General features: G+C 40.6%; 1 protein-coding gene across 3 annotated transcripts in view; it reads right to left on the bottom strand.

Moving 5' to 3' along the window:
• EGFLAM (EGF like, fibronectin type III and laminin G domains) overlaps positions 1-21,148 on the bottom strand; it is a 175,418-nt gene that overhangs the window by 85,871 nt on the left and 68,399 nt on the right. For all 3 annotated transcript variants that reach the window (XM_081283692.1, XM_081283694.1, XM_081283693.1), the window contains 2 exons: positions 13,672-13,789; positions 12,480-12,615 (listed from right to left, as the gene is read on the bottom strand). In XM_081283692.1, coding sequence (XP_081139818.1) covers positions 12,480-12,615; positions 13,672-13,789 — 254 coding nt within the window. The remainder of the gene's footprint in view (positions 1-12,479; positions 12,616-13,671; positions 13,790-21,148) is intronic.

The raw sequence follows: 21,148 nt of genomic DNA, 5'->3' as shown, positions 1-21,148 counted from the left end.
GAGAGTGGCGAATTGATGTTCACACATAGAATTTATCTTAAAAGAGTGTTCAGTTATTAGGTATCATTTTTTTTAAATGTGAGTTTTGATTTTAACTGGCAAAAAAAAAAAAATAACTCTCACTGATAATCCTAACAATATCAGATGAGGACTTCTGAGATAAGTAAGTGGGTGAAGATAAAGATATATTCTTACTTATGCCCAAGACATGGGAGCTTGTGTGCAAGCTCCCATGCCCTGTTGTCGTTCTTCAAGGTCCTTTACAGGATGGAATCACGTCCAAAAACCCCACAACACTGCATTCCAAAGCACCTTAAGAGACCTTACTAAAAGTCTTATGAGAAAAGGAGAAAGGATAATTATACTTTCTAGATATAATAGATGCTGCTACACTAAATAAATATTGAAAAATGTGTAATGACAACTGTTTGACTGGGTTTCTACATTAGTAGCCTGCATGGACTACCCCCAGCTCTCAGAGAGGCTCAATGGCTAAACAGGCAAATGAGAATGTGGGAAGGATTTGCCCAAGAACAATGCAAGTGGTTAAGAAGAGAAACTGGATAGGAAAAACAAACAAAGCAAAACAATACAAAAGCCCTCCAGGCAGTAAAGAAGGCTCAGTTCTGCCCCCTCACCTTTAAGGGGAAGACTGATGGAAAATTTAAAAACATAAAAGAATAATCTTAGTGGTCTAAACTCAGAAGAAGAGTCACAATCAGTTGTATTTAGTTATAATCAAAAGAATTGGGGGGAATAGTTGTCTGGCAAACATGCCTTCCTGAAATAAGAGGTGTCACAGAGTAAAAATTTAAAATTTTCTCAGTATATAGAAACACCAGGGTAAATTCAGTCCTGATGAAGTTTAGTAGGATATTGATAAAATCTTATGCTAGTTTTTAAAAAGTCGATCCCATAGGTCTAAGGCCCAGAAAACCTGATGTGGCAAAAATCTCCAGTGGGAGGGGCATAAATCTGAACTTTAGAAGTGGCCACGGGCTCACTGTGTACCAGCTGCTGTTGGAAAGGCCCAGCCCATAGCTGGGCACAGGAGTTTTCTCGGTTAAGCAGATACGCTAGAGATGTGTGGAGATGTGCTGGATCCATCTTTTCTTTTTTATCAGTTCCTTTAAGTTATACATAATATTAGGGTTCATTTTGGCATAATTATAAAAGCATGGCAGATAATTTGCTCTAATTCATTCCCCAGTATTTCCCCTTCCCCCTCCCCTTCCTCCTCCCACCTCCAGTTCCCTTCTCTCTACTGTAGATCCAACTTCTTTTGAAGAAGAGTTCCCAAGGTGGCTGAGTGGAGAAGACACAGTGAGCTCAGGGTAGTGTCTTTAGATAGGAGACCAACTGTGTGACAAATGAGGATGGGGTGGACACCCGCTTTTCCATATTGGACTAGGAACTTAGTAGTTCCTTACAGATAAGGTGATGGCCGCCCATACATGGGAAAATTTTTGATGGTAGTTAGGAATGGTCAACAATGAAGGCAGCTGCCTTGGGAGGATGAGCTGTGCGTCAAAGCTGGTACTGGGGAATCCTGCTATCAGGCCCCCTCTGCCCCTGCATGAGTTCTGTTTCTATTCTTCATGCTCGAATAAATCCTTCACCAAAAGGAAGAAAAAAAAAAAAAAGCAGGGGTTGTCAGCCATGGATCAGGGATCAGGGAGGATGAAGGACAATAGAAAGTCCTGAGCAGTGCAAGAGGTTAGAGTTAGTTCAGTGTCTCTGACTTTGGTCCACATGGGTTAATGTTTTTCCATGTTTTTGCATGATCCTCAGAAAGACATACAATGCACATGTGATCCAGTGAACATCACACACACACACACACACACATACACACACACACACACAAGTTTTACAAATTCTTGTTTTACCTTGTATGATGCCCTCTGATATTTTCTTTTCAGACCCATTCTATTTCACTTCTGAAAAACAATTAGCCAGGATTCCTTTTACCTTTCATTTAATGAATTATCACCCACAGCTTAAGGAACCCGTGTTCTTCAAGCTGGAGTGAAAAGTGACGCTCAAACATGTTACAGACACTAACTAAGAAACTGGGCTTGAAGCAGTTAAATCCTACTTGGAAAATACTATTGAGATTGGAATTTGTAGGAGAAGGAAAAAAACTGTCCTCCAGGGGATATAGCAGGACCTGCAGAAGGGTCGTGACAGTGGAGGTCACACTGCTGGCTTGAGAGGGGTGGACCAACAGCTTAATTATAGTACAACCAGATATGTGTGGCTTCTTTCAGCATCAAACCTATCATTCTACAATTAAATGGCTTCTGAAGGACCTAGGATTCTCTCCTAAGTATTCTATCTTATATTATTCCTTTCTAAGCATCATCTCATGAACAGAATTAATAAGACTGTCCTGTGAGCTATCCCACGCCTTGAACCTGATTCTACTATTACACTGATTATATCATCTGATAATGTCATTTTGTATTTCTGTCCTCCGGACTAGGCTCTGAGCTCATTAAGCATTTAGACTTTGTCTTATTCACCTATCTGTTCCCTGAGATGATTGCATGATCTTCCAAAATTACAGATACCTATAATTTCTTTCTTGCTCAAAGCTTTTCATAGCTCCTAATATCCTTTGGGATATACACAAGCTCTTTTATGATGCCTTCCTTAGTCTGACCCTTGCTTACCCATTTCTCACCACAAACAGCTCCAGGCTGTTCCAAGAACATTTCTTTCTTGCCTCCAAGCCATTGCTTACTGGGCTTCCTCTAACAGATACCTTTTAGGATGCTTCCCCCCTCCTCCTCGGTTGGGTTATCTCTGATGTGTCCCTCTTAGCTACCGTAAGAAGCCTTCAAATATGTACACTTGTATGTGTCATATACGATTTTTAAAAATTAAAAACAGATTCAGATATCAAATGTGTTCCCCCAGGCCCTTGCCCCAGCCCTGCCTGCTACACTCACTACGCTGGACTGGGCGCACCTGCATCCCCTGTAGACAGTCCAAAGGCTGGGGCTATAGCTTATTCATGCTTGAATCTCTTGTATGTGATCTTCATATATAAGATACTCAACACATACAAGTTTGTATGAAAATATGCTCACAGTAGATATCTAATAAATGCTGGTTGAACTGAATTCAGATATCTTCAGAACTCAGTCTTAGAAATAACGTTGACGCCCTACAGCAAGTGTTGCAGATTTTAGCCAGCTGCCATTGTTTGTCACATTTTATTGGAACACAAGCACACACAATTGTTTAGGTATTGTCTATGGAAGCCTTTCTGCTACAATGGCAGAGTATTTGAGACAGTTCATACAGGTGATGAGTACAAAATATTTACTATCTCATCCTCTGAGGAAAAGTTTGCCAACTCCTGACCTAAAACAACAGTCTTTAACCTTCATGTGCCACTGCGACAGTCTGATGAAGTCTATGAATGTTTTCCTATGCATAAAATAAAAATGTTTATATGCGTAAAATAAAAAATAAGATCACAAGGAAACTAATTGTACTGAACACAATTATAAAAATTATGATATAGTCATATATATGCTTATTCATGAACACATTAAATAATAAAATCCAGCAATGAATTTAAATCACAGTGATAATTTCAAGGTAGTGATAAACATAACTGGTACTTTGACACATGCACAGCAATTGTAATGGGAGAAGAAAAGACCTATCATTCTAATGGTGACAAAAATCACAGGCAGTGCTAATGCCACTGTGGTTTGTTGTCTGCACTGATTCATGAAGAAAATGCTAAGTTTCAGTTGCTGAAACTAAGAACAATTATTTTTCAGCTAAGTGCAGGAACCCCTTGAATTCCATCCAGGGAGCCTTTGGGGAGCTACAGACTGCAGATTAAGCACTCTGCTTTAAGAAAAGAGACATGATCCCATAGATTATCCAGGGCAAACAGGACAGGGGTGAGAGAGACTCTCACGCTAGGAGCCTACAATTGTCTGTCGATTTTACAGACGGGTTTTATGCAGGATTTGCTCTACACAGAAATGAATTGCAGAGAAGTACAAAAACCACTAAGTAGTCACATAAAAATATCTATTATTTGACCTTCAGCTTTCAGCCTCTTTCTTTATTTATGTGTTGGTTTAACCCAACCAAATGACAAACAGATGGATAGAACAGGATAATAATCAACTCAACTGGCAATTTGTCCCAGGTAGAGCAATAGGAAAGCACACTTTTCATTTGCAGTTTATAAATGGCTCCCAAAGCTGCTGCACAAGAATTCAATTTGTGTCAACTTCCTTCAATCTGAGCAAGAATTATATTAAGAATGCTCATAGTAGGAGGGATTGAAGCTTTAAAGAACCAATTTGTAGAACTGTGGGTCAAACTTCTGCAAAAAGCATTCAGGAGACCCCTTCCATGAGAATTTGAGCAAAGCAACTTGATGGCTACCAGAATTTCTGGGACCAGCCACCAGTCAGGAAGTCTCTTCTGAGACTTAAGGTTTGAAACTAAAGGTAAGAAAAGGGAATTCTTGTCTTCATGAAGCACCACTTGTTCACATAAAACCTCAGTTGACTTTCAATCAAGCCTGTTCTTGCTTATTTCTAATTCTGTTCATTGTGGGAAGGAAGACTGATACCTAAACTGCATAACTTCCTAAACACTTGCTTGAAAAGAAAGCAGGAACATTTTCCACATTCCCTCATTTTCTCCAAATTAACTAACTGCATATAAAGAATCCTTTAGGACTAGGGATGTAGCTCAGTGACAGAGTACACCTGCTTAGCATACATGAAGCACTGGGTTCCATCACTGGCATTGTGATTGTGTGTGTGTGTGTGTGTGTGTGTGTGAGAGAGAGAGAGAGAGAGAGAGAGAGAGAGAGAGAATAATTCTTTAAATATTTTTAATCCTAACTTTTGGGTGCAAGAAAATCAATGCAGGGCTATGTTACTCTTATATATTGCAGTCACTTGCCTAATTATTGCTGTATATTGCAGTAAATTCTATGAAGAAAGTTGGCAGTTCGCTTACTTTTGAAGAGCTCTGAAACAAGTTTGCATTCCATGTGAAATAAAATCACAGGGGGGAATTTTCAAGTTAGTCATATATATTTAGGTTATTTGAACATTGCCACACACTGATATCCTTTTTATGATGAGAAAACAATAACAATAAAGAATTTTCGGTGGGAGTAGGTATGACAGTGACCATCGGTAAGGTGTGTATGTGCAGATGTGTATGTGTTGGGTATTATCTGGCTTCTATTTCTGCAGTTGGTGAGAGAGGATGTTGGTTACTATTGTGGTCTCTGACATCAGTGATAAAGGATTCATTTAACCACTTGTGACTAATGCTTTTTCAATTATTTACTTAAAAACCTATAGCTGCCAGTGCAGCAATACATTTCCATGTGAAATCAGGGTAGAAAAACCAACATTAAAATATCCTCCATGAGCCACTCTTCTAGGTGCTTTGCAAACATCTTTTTCATTATCATGTCCTTTCTGAGGTGGCCACTGTCAACATCTGTATTTTACAGCTGAGGAAAGCCAGAGGGTGAAGCAGCTCACTCAAGGTTCCAGCTAGCTGTTGGTATTCTCTGCATGCAATCCCATAAATGCCTGGGTACAAATGTTTGCCAGAATCCATTTGACATGTGATAAATTTGCTGAGTGCCAGGTGCTGTATTCTATAAAGGGGAACAAGTCTGAGGCTACCCTCATGTTCCAGTAGGAAGACAGAGCTTGAACAAGTAATTAACTACAGATGTGCTGAGCGTGCATGCAAATGCTGTAGGTATGCCCAACCTAATCTAGGAGAGGAAGAAGGTAATCAAGCAAGGCTTCCTGGGATGCTTATGGAGGAGTCTTGACAGGTGAACCAAAACTAACTAAGGAAAGAGGTTAGAAGAGCTATCCTTGCACAGGGCCTAAGCATAAAGACTACAGTCAGGGACAAACATGCCTGTAAGAGAAAGCAGAAAAGACCCATCATGAAAGCCTTAACAGGGATGGTCTGCATGGATAGAACACTCTGTGCATTACCACACAACCAGTGTTGTAAGCATTTGCATTCACAGCAACCCTATGAGGAAAGTAAATTATTTTTTTTTCTATTCTGCTGTCTGAGGCATAGAAAAGTTAAATAATCCACTAAAAGAGCATACAGATTAAAATGGTGAGGGCATGTGTGTCAAAGCACCAGTCTATACTGCCTCACCTATGTCACTATGATAGATCATCAGAGTCACGGGATTTTAGATGTCACAAAGTCCAGTCTTATTTTACACTCAAGGAAAGTGAGGATTGAAATCAAATAACTTTGCCAGGATTGGAGTTCAGTTTTGCGATCTCTCTTGCGATTCCACATTTGAACAAATGTACACCTGAGTGGTGATAGCATTGAGACTCCTTTCAGACCTTTTGACCTTGACCACAAGACAGATCATATTGGATTTCTCTTAAAATTATTCAAGGGACATCCAGAATCCTTTCAGTTTCATTCTGAATCCCAAACTAACAGCCTTTGCAGGGTTGCTTCCCGTGAGGTAACTAATTGAATTTGTTACTTGCAGATTAAAAAAGAAGTTTATGATGGCATAGAAAGGTGAATGACTTTTGACAAAAATATAAATTTGTGATAATCACCCAGACTGTATGACCTTGAGATTTTCAGGTGAAATCAATATGTAGGCATTGCAATCAGCCAAGAAACAGACCTACATGAAAGTAAAGTTTGCAAGTCTTATTAGGAAAGGCAATTGCAAGGCAATTATTTAGGCAGAAAGATGTGAAAAGGAGAAGAGGGTAAACATTACTCCTTCTCATTTATTAGTAGAACTTTCTGGGGTGAGATTTAAAGATCAACATTTCTTATCTTGTTTTCCTAAAACATACACAGAAATATTTTGAAGTTTCACATGTACCCAAATAAGCTAGCAATGAACTTTTAATTGAAAACAGTCACTGAAAGTTTTAGTCTGCTCTTTCCAGTAGTTGACAGTGCAAAGCTCTGGAGCATTTTTAACCAGTCATGTGCCACTTACAGAAAAAAAAATGTAGCTAAGTCAAATGAAAACTATCTCTCACCTCTAATTGCCCTGATTGATAGCATATGTGGGGCACAGCACCCTAACTGGAGCATCAGTGATGAGGAACATTTTTCCAGGCCCTTTGCTTTCATTACCACCACGGTATATATATATTTTTTGATTATGAGAAAGGCACTTACCCTGGGGAAATTCTTAAGCAGAAGAAGGCAGATTTCTCAGATATTTATAGTCAAAATATTTTGAAACATAGGTAGCTATATTTATGCTTGGTTCTTATTTTAATAAACATGGGACTTTGCTGCCCACAAAGAAATTTTCAATATCACGTGAGTAAAGAAATATTCTCCTTCTCTTCAAATGCATGACTTTTCTGTTTGAAAAAAGCAGTTGAATGTTTTAAAAACATTGCAAAATATGTTACAGCCTGCAGCCTTGCTTACAGTTTGCCTGTTCATATCTTTTTTCAACCGTTCAAAAAACTAAAAATTTGCAGTTAATGGGGAATCTAGTGAATCATTCCCATTCCAATTTTGAGGGAGACTGTGAAGATTGTGCCCATTTAAAAGTGCTCATCCTGCCTGAGCCAGAGACCATGACACTCTCTGATGCAGTTGCTGAGAACATAACTCCTGGGTGTTCACGCCAGAGGTGTCCTGTCTTGGGGGAGGTAGAAGCTGGGTGAGGAGCAAAAACTTGCTTAGTCCTAGGGCCATGATTCAAGTGATCATCATAAATAAAGTCTATCTGAAACATCATAATAACTAGCAAATAAAGAGCTGAACCCCCAGATTATGATCTAGTGTTATTTCTCAGGTTCATCTTTTATTAGTCAGTTAAGTATTTTTAAAACTTTTGTTAGAATATCCTGTAGCAATACCTTTAATATTGCTTATCCCCTTTGAATGGCAAGTAAGAAGAGCAAACTGATGTATAAGTGCCACCAAGCCAGAGAGAAGACTGACGCCTGATTTTCCAGTGACTAAACTTAGGTAGAACTTCCCATTAGGATGTTGAAATCAGAGGATAACCTCTGAGGATAAACCAGTTTCTACAATTTCCTAGACTTGGTTTGCAAAAGGCCTGCATCTTAAGTGCAACAAGAAATTTTTGTCTCACACAGAGATCTGTTACATGTGCTTCTGTACACAGGAGATATACAGGCAAAGGAATTCATCATGAAACATGACATGCACTTTTCTAGGGGAAAAAAGAATAACTAAAGACTTTTGTAGTCCATTTGAACTGGTATTAAAAAAAATACAATCAGAGATGGTGGCATATCTTGGTGGTAGAGCACTTGTCTAGCATATATGAGGACCTGGGTTTTATCCCCAGCCTGATTAAAAAAAAAAAAAAAAAAAAAAAAAAAAAAGAAGGAAAGAAAATAAAAGTATAGTAGTCAGTCTTGTATATCAGTTGATTCCAAGTCAATGAATTCAACTAATGAGGATCTATAATATTTGGAAAAAAATACTTATACTAAACATGTATGGAATTTTTCCATGTCACCAGTCCCTAAACAATGTAGTACAGCAGCTGTTTACTAAGCACTTATATTGTATTATGTACATATCTCCTTGGATATCAAGAGATGACTGTACCATGAACATAGTAACTTATAGCTAACAGATATGTCTTCCAGTTCTGGAGGCTGAGAAGTTCAAGAACGTGGGCTAGCAGATTCATTTTCTGGTGGGGCCTGCATTCTGGTTCATAGCTGGCAATTTTTCAGTGTCTCACATGGTGGAAATAGTAGGGTGCTCTCTCAGGCCTCTGGATGAGTGCACTAATCCCATTCCTCAGGGCTCTGCCCTTGTGATCTAATCACCCACAAAGGCCCTGCCTCTGAAAGCACAAGCATTCAGACCATTGCACATACCAACAGCAGTCTCTGATTGAGAGCCTAGGAAAGCTCTCTCCAAACACGAATCCTCAGGCGCTTACCTGTATGGGATAATCCCTGAGATGTCTACAAATGGATTTATTTTGCAGCCCAACATTAAATGCTGCAACAAGCTGTGAAGAAGACTTCTTTCAGAAACAACCGCAGACAGAGATTGAAGGGGCTTCCCGCTCCCTCCTCCAGCCAGGCTCTGAGAAAGCTGAATCCCTGCTTTGGTCTCTGAAGGAGGGTCACAGACACCAAGTCACCCAGGGGCCTCATTAAATAGAACACTGGGCTGAGGTCTGGAAAACTCAGTTCTACTTTTAATTCTGTCCCTTACCAGCTATTTCACTATAGCAAAGAAAGTTAAGCAATTAAGTCTTAGTTTTCTCTCTTGTAAAAGGGAAATGAGGGTTTAGTAGGAAGGAAACAGACAGGTATAGAGTGTCTGCAGTATAAAAACTTTACAAAGCCTATGAGTAATAACTACAAAAGAGTTGAATTTGCCTGATATTGCAGATGAGAAAATGGAGGTCCTGAGATACAATAACTTGACTGAATTGATGTGTGCTGGAAAAAAAAATAGAAACAGAATTCCTAGTACAGGAGCTATAACCAGGACCGGGCTTTCTCCATTTGGAACACTGAAGAATCCAAGAATTCCAAATTTGGAGTTAGCTTCCAGAATACTGTGAAGGTATTTTGTTAAGGCAAACAGATATCCAAGAATTAACATAAGAATGACATAAAAATATGGACAAGAGTTTGAGCCTTGAGCCCCTCAGATGCTAGGAATAGTTCTGAATGTTCAAATGTATTTTTGTTGGAGGGAATTGTAATTATTAAGTACAGATGTATAACACTCCCACACGCCTTGCACTCTTGCAGGTTTGTAATGCCTCCAATCTCTTTCTCATATGTGACTTCACTTGATCCTCCTAATCGTTACACGCTATAGACAGGAAGAAGTTATTGCCCATGTTTTGCAGATAGGAGTTCGTAGTTGATGCCCATGGGTCCCTTATCACTCCCCACACCCCATTTCTGATTTCACCAGCAGTTGGGAAGTGAAGAGTTTTGTGAGATCTCAGACTCACCTCCATCAGCCCGTGTCCACCCTCAAGCACCAGCTGGCCTATGTCACTCCTCCTTGTATTCCAGGATCCTGTTTGATGATTCAGATCCCAACATGGCCTACAAGTATGGAAAGGCTGTACCTCCTGGTGTAATCCTCAAACAACAGAAGTCAGTGGGCAAATGTTGCTTGTCTTTTTATGGCAAATCTGAGAGGAATTCTTCAGAGAGATCTCAGTGCAATGAAGACCCAGTGAAGGCCTCGCTACCTGGAACAATGACTTTAGTAACAAGCCCTTATCTGCCCTCTTTTGCTGTCTCTTTCTCCACATTCTATCATTTTTGCTTCCAAATTAACTATTTGCAACTACATTCTTGCTTCACCCTTTCTTCTGAAGGCACCACAAACAAAGAGGCTTTGAGGCTCAGGAGGGAAAGTGACTTCCCCAGGGCCATGTGTCTTGGAGAGTGGAGGATCACAACACTTTCTCCCAGTTCTTCTGGTTCTGAAGCCAAAGACTCTTTGATCTACTCTCCCGTGTACAAGCAAGGTTAGGTAACTGCCATTTCTACCTTGTATCAATGTACCAAACATAGAGCAAGTTTTAAAATAGATGTTTGAGTGCAAAATTAATACTAAGTGATAATTATCATCTTTATTGGGGTTACTCAGATGAACTGCCAGGCTATGATTAAAACACTTAGCATTTTTCTAAATTTTAATAGATTACAATTTTTTTTGTTGGTGTTGTCTAATTTACTTGTGTAACTAAATTATAAATGCTAGGTTTTGCTCCAAGTTTTATAGATGAAAAACTTCCAATGTTGCATATTTAACTAGTATTGGAAACCAGATTAGAATCTTCCCTGTTCTAGGCATATTCTTGGCTTTGCTTGCCAAATTAGATCAAAAGCAGAATTGTGGATTGTCCTTAAGGAACAGCCCTGGTTTGGGCTTTGAAATGAACATCTTTCTTTCTTTCCTTCCTTACTGACTTTCTTTCTTTTACTAATTCCTAGTGTTATTTGCCCCAGTTCCAGAAACTGCACCACAATTTCCTCTGAGGATTCAACCCTCTTGAATACTCGATCAATAAACTTTAGGTTTATGCCATATTTACAGTAAAATCTGTCTTTGATCAATCTGTGGATTCTTCCCATCCTGACCACAGTGGTTGGCTCAGAGAATGGAATGGGACCTAAGGCTGACAGATTAGAATGAACGTCGGGATTTTGCTAGTGCATGGATATTTAGCCACTTTCTTTTCCGTAGTGAACTAAACTAGTTTTGTGTGTCTGATGGCTTTCTTGCCACCTATTGGAAAAGCCTGCGTGAAAACAAATCAATAAAGCAGAGAGATGGACACAGACTGGTGAGGTGACCCAACTCTAGAGTCCCCTGATTTTATATCTGCCACTGGACTTTATAGTCAGGAGGAGCCAGTACATTACTGTTCCATCTTCTCCTTTCAAGTTTCTGCCACTTAAAATTAATCAAGTCCTGTCTGAAACAAGCTCCATATTCAAGCATTCAAGAGACTTGGTATAACACTTCTCTGAAAAAAAAAAGAAAAAAACAATGTCTGTTTTTCACCACCAAGAAATGGGCTACGAAGTCAAGAAAACGAAGCATAGCTAATCAGATTATGGCAGGATCCTTCCTCCCAGCTTCAGAGAGCCTTAGGAATGAGGTGCTGCACCAGTCTCTTTATGAATCCATAAAGCAGCAGGCCTCCTGTGAGCTCCATCGTCTTTAATGCAAAGAATGCAAACTCCACACACGTTGTTTTCAGACCCATTGATCAGCCACTGCTTCAATTCAAAATCAAACTGCAACCAGAGTTCAGAGGAAAGACCCTAGACTGTTAATTCTTCCTTCCTTTCTCCCTTTCTCTCTTCCTTCAATACGATTACATAGCTGCACTGAGAATGTTTTTACGACTAAAGAACTTTTAATTCTAACTTTTAATCACTCATCTTCCCTCTAACAAGCTGAATAAAAATAACTGCAGAAGTAGACTATAGGAAAAAAAAAAAGCTGAAATCAAACCAAGAAACTTGCCCCACGGCAATATGGGTGCAGAGGAAACCATGCATTGTATTTGTTTCTGAAGAGCTTTCCCCCTCCCCCAAGAAAAGTCATCATCAAATATTTACTTCAAAGATATGTTTCAAAACCAGAAGGGCTAGTTTCAAGCTTGAAATGCAGGCAGGCTAGTTGGTAATGGTGCCCCGAGAGTTTTCAGAGCTCAGAACTGTATCTGACTGAGGAAGGGAAATAGAGAAGAGATGGGTGAGTGGGGACAGGTTTACCAGATGACCCATCACCAGAGCGGTGTGGACGTAGGCACTGGTCAGAATGTAAGTATGCCCTTCCAAGCCTGTGTGCTCTCACAATGTCCATGTAGTGAAGACTTACAGATGACCACCCTTCCTGGTACCCTTACATCACTCTCAGAATAGCTGAGGTCTAGAAATACCACACAAACTTACCTGATGAATTCCACGGAATAGTACTGAATAGGGGAGCGTCCTTCACTCTGTCCAGGTTTCCAAGATAGGGCCACCTCCGAATCAGAAACCACAAGGGCACGTGGCTGCTGGGGTGCCACTGGAGGCCAACAGGAATCTAGGCAGGACAACAAACACCAGGCTGATCATATCAGCTCTAGAGAGGTTGGATACATTAAAAAAAAATGTGCTTCCCAGGACCAAAACATCTCTGGTCACAACAACCTCAAAATCCAAAACAAACACACACTGACAAATCACAACTGTGTTCAGCACATAAGGTCTGAGTCATGAGAGCTGGTCTTCCTTTCTCTTCCCAGCACATCTGGATAGAAAACTGCCCATATTAGGTTCTGCTGACCTGAGGACATGTACTTCCACCTCCTGATGGACTTTCATCTCTGTTTGCATGTTGGAGTTGATATTTATCTTCAGGAAAACTCAATGCTTACCATTACTGCAAATTACTTTCCAATTCATGTGGTGTGTGTGTGTGTGTGTGTGTGTGTGTGTGTGTGTTTCCTCTGCTGATAAGAAGATACAAAGCAATGGGAGGGCATTTGGGAAATGCCTTCCTCTTGTGTAAAGGTGATCCTCCCAACCAGGTCATGGTGGTGTCCAGCTTTTCATACCTCTCATGTATTGCCTGGGTCCAGAAGAGTTTTCCCACCTTCCTACGTAAGCACTTCTGTAACTCTGGCCGGGGAAGCATTGGTGCCACCTGCTACCATTTCCTTCTCCCTACCAAGAGCACCTTCTGAGCAGTGACTGCAATCAACCTGCTTTTGTACCCCAGCATCCACCTTAGTGCCACCTTAGTGACCATTGTTTGGATTCTCTTTGCCTATACATAAATCTCTCTCACTCCCCTTCCTCTCCTCCTTATTTCCTATCAGCCCATCAGTTCTCCATTTAGCCATCGTCTTTTCAGGGATCCCTCCCCTCATCCCTGTGTTGTTCTCACAGCCTATGAGGACACACTCATTAGACAGCATCTTGACTCACCCCACTGAGTTCTAAGAGGTCTGTGCTGGTGTTGGGGGCACTGCTGAATTCCCAGAGCCCATCAGAGTGTCTGGCACACAGAGGGTCCCTATTGGATTTGCTGAATGAAGGCACGAATGACTAGCAGCCCAACACTTTCCTGTTATGAATGAATTTGAACCTGCTTTACCTTGGGACAACGTGGTAACGTGCTGAGGGGGGCTGAGCCGCCCTTTGCCAGTCTGGCTATAAGCTGCTACGCTCACTCGATATTCAGTTCCTGGTTTCAAATCTCCAATCACTTCTTCCTGTCAATAATCAAACAAGAAAGGTGCCAAAGGTCAGAATTCCTTTTGAGCAAACTGTATAGTTTCCATAAGGTTTACATCTTGAGGTTCCTGTGAAAATGCTTAGAACTCAGATAGTTTGCTTTGTCTAGAATTGGCCTAGTTTTAAAATTTGCTAAAAGGAAAATACCATAACATTCCCAAGACTGAAGGGTTACTTTTACGGAATCTATATACTGTACTACTACCAGGGCTCATTGACATCATCAAATGTTGCTGTCAATATTCGAACTCTTTGATCAGACTAGAGGCTGCTGGAATGATCTTTCCCAGGGTTGGATTCCCCCAGTTCTTTCTTTTCATTTTCAGATTGCAGATGCTTAGGGTTCAGTCTCATAGCAGGTGATGCTGCTGCTGTGTGTCCAGGGACCCTCCATTGAGAAACATTAGGATTAAGGATGGATGGATGTGTGAACTTATCCTGTGTCCCCAAGCCTACAGTGCTAAAGGGTAGGTGGGAGCCTGGGCCTCCTCAGTGAGAAGCAGCAGCACACGATAGTGGAAAAAGAGCCAGCCTGGAGTCAACCAACCTGCCCTTGAACCCTGATTCACCCACTTATTACTAGCTGTGGCCTGGAAATCAAATCCCATGAGCCTCAGCTTCTTCCTCAGTAAAACAGATATGACATACAACTATCTTACATGGTCATCATGAAACAATGTATGTCCAGGAGCTGGTAAGGAGAATGTACTCAAGAAACAGCTAACAATGACTGTTGTCTTAGGTGTGTGGGGACCAGGCTCCTCTCTGTTCACCTGGGTTGCTCATCTACTCTGATACTCAAGCCCTCCCCTTGATATCTTCCCTGACCATCTACGCCTGGAGATCCCTCCATATTAAATGCCCTGCTACTAATTTATAATATATATATATATATAATAAATATATAATGTGTATATATATATATATATACATAGAGATCCCTCCATATTAAATGCCCTGCTACTAATTTATAATATATATATATATATATATATATATATATTATAAATATATAATGTGTGTGTATATATATATACATATGTGTGTGTGTGTGTGTGTGTGTGTGTATATATATATATATATATAGAGAGAGAGAGAGAGAGAGAGAGAGAAAGAGAGAGAGCGCATTCCTAACTCCCAATTCCAAAATCCAAAACTTTTTGAGCACTGTTATGATACCATGAGAAAAATTCTACTCCTGACTTTAGATGACAGGTCACAGTCAAAACACATGTGCACTAAAAATATTGCTATGATCAGAAAGTTCATATGAACATAAGTAAATTTCATGTTTAGACTTGGGTCCCATTCCCAAGATATCTCACTATGTATATGCAAACATTACAAAAGAAAAGAAAGAAAAAGGAAGGAAGGAAGGAAGGAAGGGAGGGAGGGAGGGAGGGAGGGAGGAAGGAAGGAAGGAAGGAAAGAAGGAAGGAAGGAAGGAAGGAAGGAAGGAAGGAAGGAAGGAAGGGAGGGAGGGAGGGAGGGAGGGAGGGAGGAAGGAAGGAAGGAAGGAAAGAAGGAAGGAAGGAAGGAAGGAAGGAAGGAAGGAAGGAAGGAAGGAAGGAAGGAAAGGGAGGGAGGGAGGAAGGAAACCTGAAACACTTCTGGTCCCAAGCACTTTAGATAAGAGACCTGTATGACATATTGTTACTTTTTCTCCTACGAGATTGTATGCCACTTGAGAGCCGGCATAGCATATTTCTTCAAAATGTCTTCTGCAGGTAATGAAACATTCATTGTTGCAAAAGAAAGTTAAGAAGATTCATAAAAAGTGTTTTGAAAGCATTCAATGGACAATTGTCAAAATTTAATACAGTAGTTCTTAAACCCTGACTACACATTAGAATCATTAGAAGATCTGAAAATGTAAATAATTACAGATTTGAAAACATAAATAAAAACTGATGCCTGGGATCCACTACATTCTGCTTAAATCAAAATCTCTGGGGACAAGGTTCAGGCATCTGCTTACAGCTCTCCAGGTGAGTCTAATGGGCATCCAGGTTTGTGAACCACTGGTCTAGGAGGTAGCTCACCTCCTGAGCTCTGGACCTATCTGCTTCCTCTCCTCTATTTGTCACGTATTTCCAGCGTCTCCTGCACCCACCTGATTTTTCTGTATTTGCTCAAATCACTCCCATTTCAAAAATAATCATCCCTTCCTACCACACATGCACCCCTAGTTTCTCCCCTCAGAGACATCTTTTGGAAGTTGTCTCCACTTCCTTACCTCTTGGTCACTCCTCCACTTACTCCCATCTGGCCTCTCTCCTCCACAAACCTATTGAGATGTTCCTACCAAAGCCCCCACAACAACTCTTTAACAAATCTAATGCAACATCATCTTTTGACTTTCTGCTGCTTTCCATACTGTTGCCTGCTCTAGCTTCTGAAATCTCTGGCCTTCCTTGTAAACCATGGTTCCGCTCCTCCTTGGGCTCCTACTTCTTTTGTTGCTGCTTTCTAGTATCTTGTACCTTCTTTCCCCTCTCTCTACTGTCCTTTGGAGAGCTGGTCTTTCCCAGGAGCTCATCCCTTGCCATCTTCTCTTCCCCTTTGTAGACTTGTGGGCAAACTCTTCTCCTACACCCTGAGTTTCTGGTACCACCTTTGTGGTGGCACCTCTAACGTCTACACCTCCTGCTCTGCCTCTTGACCTCCAGGCAAGCATTTGTGATTGCCTCTTGACCAACTCTACTGGATGACTACCAAGCAACTCAAGTTCCACACAACAAAAGCTCACCCCCTCATTCCTCCTCCTACTAGCAAAAGTATCACAAAACATTGCTTCATGTGTGGTGTTCTATGTCACTCACTTTACCCAAGCGAGAAATTCGTGATACTGCCTTCTCTTTGTTCATTCATCCTTCCAAACCACCATCCATCCAATCAGTTGCCAGTTCAGTTGCTGCCACTTTTTTTTGTATCATTTGAATCTGTTTATGTCATTTCATTCTTAAGTCATTCAAGTCCAAATCCTCAACATTAAGACAAACCCTGTGGCTCCTTGCCACCAAAGTGCCTGTACTCCAGTTTAGACCCCACACTCTGCTAAAGTTACATTTATAAATCTTAAATCCCATCATAACTCTTTCTACTTTAAAACACCCTTAGAATAGTGCTATTTGTGTCCCCCTGTGTATCCTTCTAATATCCTTCCTTGCCACCTCCTTTTCTTGTATTCTACATTCTAGTCATACTTAAGAACTTGGCAGGACTCAAATTTATGCCATTCAATCGCTTGCCTCTGGGCCTTTGAACCTGCTGCTCCCTCTACATGAAGCGTCTTTCTGCCTACTCTTGCCTGGCTCACCCTGCTCATCCTTCATGACTCAATTCAGCTGAGACATTACCTCATATCTCTAACCCCAGCCCCAGTCTGGTTAGGTGCCCCTCCTCTGTGCCTCCTGGGTGTCCTTGGTGGACTTCAATCTTCACACCACTCACCTTACATTGTAACTGTCTGTTAATTTGTCACCTTCTCCCCACCCACTGGAGGGTAGAAGGCCAGTTCTTATTCCTCTGGCATCCCAGAGCTTAGCATAGTATTATCAGACCCATAGCAAATGCTCATGCAATGCTTTTTGATGAATGAACAAATGAACTGAAGTGAAACAAAAGAAAGAAACCAAGAGCCAAAATGTCCCATATAAACAGATTACCTCATCCAGAAACCAGCTTCAAGCACTGACCCATCTTGTCAAGAGCATCAGTATCAGCTGTGGTTTGAATGTGACCCCACAGTGCATATGCTGGAAGCTCCGTCCTCATGCAACAGTGTTGAGAGACGGGTCTAATAGAAGATGATTCGGTCTTGAGGGCAGAGCCCTCACAAATGAATGGCCGTGCAGAGTGGGCTAGTTATGGAGGGAGAGGATTAGCTATTGAGAAAGTGGGCTTGTTGTAAAGGTGCCTTCGCCTCCTTTCTCTCATTCTCTCTTGTCCTTCCATCTTCTACTGTGTTGTAATGCAGCAAGACGCCCTCACCAGATGCTGAGCAGGGGTCAGTGCCATGACCTTGGATTTCCCAGCCTTCAGTTTCATGAACCAATGAACTTCTTTTCTTTATAAATCACCCAGTCTGTGATATTCTGTTATAGCAACATAAAGCAGACTAAGATAATACCCTTGCCCTTGGCTCAGGAGTAACTAACTCCAAAGACACGAGCGATTTCCTGTGGTCTACCTCTACCACAACTTTTAGACCATTCTCATTTTCCATTTTCACTTCAATGCCCTCATAAAGGCCCCTTGACTCCCTGAGTCATTTCTACAGCATCCTAGAGAGCAGCTGTCTCCAATCTGCATCTCTCTCCCTCCTGCTCATCTTCTCTCCATGGAGCTGCACAAGGGGTCTTTGCTGAACATAAGTCTTGTTTTCATCGCTCCTCTCCTTCTCTACTCCTGGCATCTGTGCATCCTGGCTCCACCTCTATCCTTGGGATTATGTCAAGTTGAATGGTCTGAAGGGAGCAGGTGAATCCAAGAACCTGTTCTTATTTTCTCCTAAATGCCACTCCAGGTTCATCTCAAGCAGCAAAACACACTCTCAAACCAACTCAATGCTCTGGTGGGCTTTTGCTTTAGAATCCCTTCTCTTTTCAAACTATTCCTATTTGCTGATGACATATATTAGAAGACCCAAAAAACACCACCAGAGAACTTCTAGAACTCACAGATGCTTTCAGCAAAGCAGCAGGATATAAATTAACACCCATAAATCAATCATATTCCTATACATCCATGATGAATCAATTGAAAGTGAAATTAGAAAAACTGTCCCATATCCAATGACCTCAAAGAAAATAAAACATTTGGGAATCAATCTAATAAAAGAGGTGAAAGACAATGAAAACCTCAGAATACTAAAGAAAGAAATTGAAGAAGACATTAGAAGATAGGAAGGTATCCCATGTTTTTGGATAGGCAGAATTAATATTGTCAAAATAGCCATAATACCAAAAGCACTATACAGATTTAATGCAATTCCCAATAAAATTCCAATTATATTCTTTATAGAAATAGAAAAAGCAGTCATGAAATTCATTTGGAAAAACAAGAGGTCTAGAATAGCCAAAGCAACCCTTAGTGAGAAAAGTGAAGCAGGAGGCATCACAATATCAGACATTAAATTATACTACAGAACTATAGTAACAAAAACAGCATGGTACTGCCACTAAAGCAGACATGAAGACCAATGGTATAGAATAGAAGACACAGAGACAAATGCACATGAGTGCAGTTATCTCACACTAGAAAAAGGCTCCATAAACATATATTGGAGAAAAAAATAGCCTCTTCAATAAATGGTGCTGGGGAAACTGGACCCTTATGTAATAAAATGAAATGAGACCCCTATCTCTCACTCTGCACAAAACTCAACTCAAAGTGGATCAAGGACCTACACATTAGACCAGCAATCCTGTGCCTACTAGAAGAAAACGTAGGCCCAAATCTCCATCGTGTTGGCCTAGAAACTGATTTCCTTCTTCCTAAAGTGCAAGAAATAAAACCAAGAATCAATAAATGGGATCAAACTAAAAAGCTTCTTCACAGCCAAGGAAACAATCAAGAACATGAAGAGAGAGCCTACAAAATGGGAGAAAATCTTTGCCACCTGTACCTCAGATGGAGCATTGATCTCCAGGATATACAAAGAACTCAAAAAATTTAACATAGCTTGTTAGGTTAGCTCTCCTTAACTACCCTTTGAGGGGTGATTTTTCTGCCCTTGGTGTTTTCACACACATGGCCTTATTTAAATCTTCCTCAGTCCTTTGAAGTTGGTGGCACTCTTATTTTTATTTGCAGAAGTGGAAAATAAAGCTCTGAAAAATTCACAATTAACTGAAGGATATTGGTGTAATAACTTACAGAATGGGGATTCTCACCCTGCTCAGTTTGACTCCATGGCACAAGGTCTAACTGGATAATACTAGATGAGAAACACTAAGTAACGTTACTTATCATAAACACCGAAGACTAGATTATGATTACTTTATAAATGTGGAGTTAATGTACAATAAATGTAAATCTTACCACTGAAAAAAGGAAAATTATATTTTTAGTTGTTCCACACATAGATTTAAAACACCTGAACTGTTCATACCATGTGGAAGGTCCGTGCTGCTCTTAGCCAGGTGAGAGGTACTGGGTGAGCCTCCCAGGAGCCAACTGTTCCCAGCCTGTCTTTTCCTGTTTATATGCCAGCAAGTTGGCATGAGGGTGCAAGGGTGAAGAGTATAGAGGAGTTGGGGCCATGAGTTGGGTCCAAGTGATTTAACTGTCATCACTTTAAGATCTCTCCTCCCAAGGGGAGCCCCTTGTTATATTGCAACTTAAGATAACCTTTGGAATTTTTAGACAAATACCACACAATTCCACAAACCTTCACATTTCTGTCCTTGAATGTCTTGCAACTATAGCTTCAGACTTGCATCAAACTGTAGAAGATGTGGAATGTGCTCTTTTTCAAATTAAAAAACCAGTGTTTTATTGCCTTGTAGAAGTTTGAGAACAACTCCTGATGTTTATGTCTTATGCACTTTATTTCCACACAAGATGGTGAAAAATAGAGTGAGAGAAATTGCCCTGGACCAGAGACCAGATGAATTCAACTGTCTCTCCAGATACATTCCCCCACTTCTTTTTTTTTTTTTTTTTTTTTTTTTTTTTTGAGAATTGGGTACTTTGAACAGAGCAGGGAGGAAGAGCAGGAAGAAAAGATTAACATTAAACAGAGACATGAGATGGGAGGGAAAGGGAGAGAAAAGGGAAATTGCATGGAAATGAAGGGAGACCCTCATTGCTATACAAAATTACATATAAGAGGTTGTGAGGGGAATGGGAAAATAAACAAGGAGAGAAATGAATTACAGTAGATGGGGTAGAGAGAGAAGATGGGAGGGGAGGGGAGGGGGGAATAGTAGGGGATAGGAAAGGTAGCAGAATACAACAACTACTAATAGGGCATTATGTAAAATTGTGGATGTGTAACCGACGTGATTCTGCAATCTGCATTTGGAATAAAATTGGGGGTTCATAACCCACTTCAATCTAATGTATGAAATATGATATGTCAAGAGCTTTGTAATGTTGTGAACAACCAATAAAAAAAATTAAAAAAAGAAAATTGGGTACTTTGCTGCAAAATAACTGTGCTTTGTGTTTATCTACACATTTCTGAAATTCAGAACCAAACTTGCCTCTTTTGTCTTTCCAACACCCCTTGTAGGTATTGTTTAATCAGTGAATTTGCTTCTGGGGAAGACAATCGAGACAAGTCATTTCACTGAGCCCAAGGAGGAAGCTCGAGCAACTCTGAAGCAGGT

This window comes from Spermophilus citellus, assembly GCF_964194105.1.
Source record: "Spermophilus citellus genome assembly, chromosome: 1".
NCBI classification, from domain to species: Eukaryota; Metazoa; Chordata; class Mammalia; order Rodentia; family Sciuridae; genus Spermophilus; species Spermophilus citellus.
The sequence above is the reverse complement of the archived record's forward strand: the minus strand, read 5'-3'. Positions and strand labels throughout refer to the sequence as shown.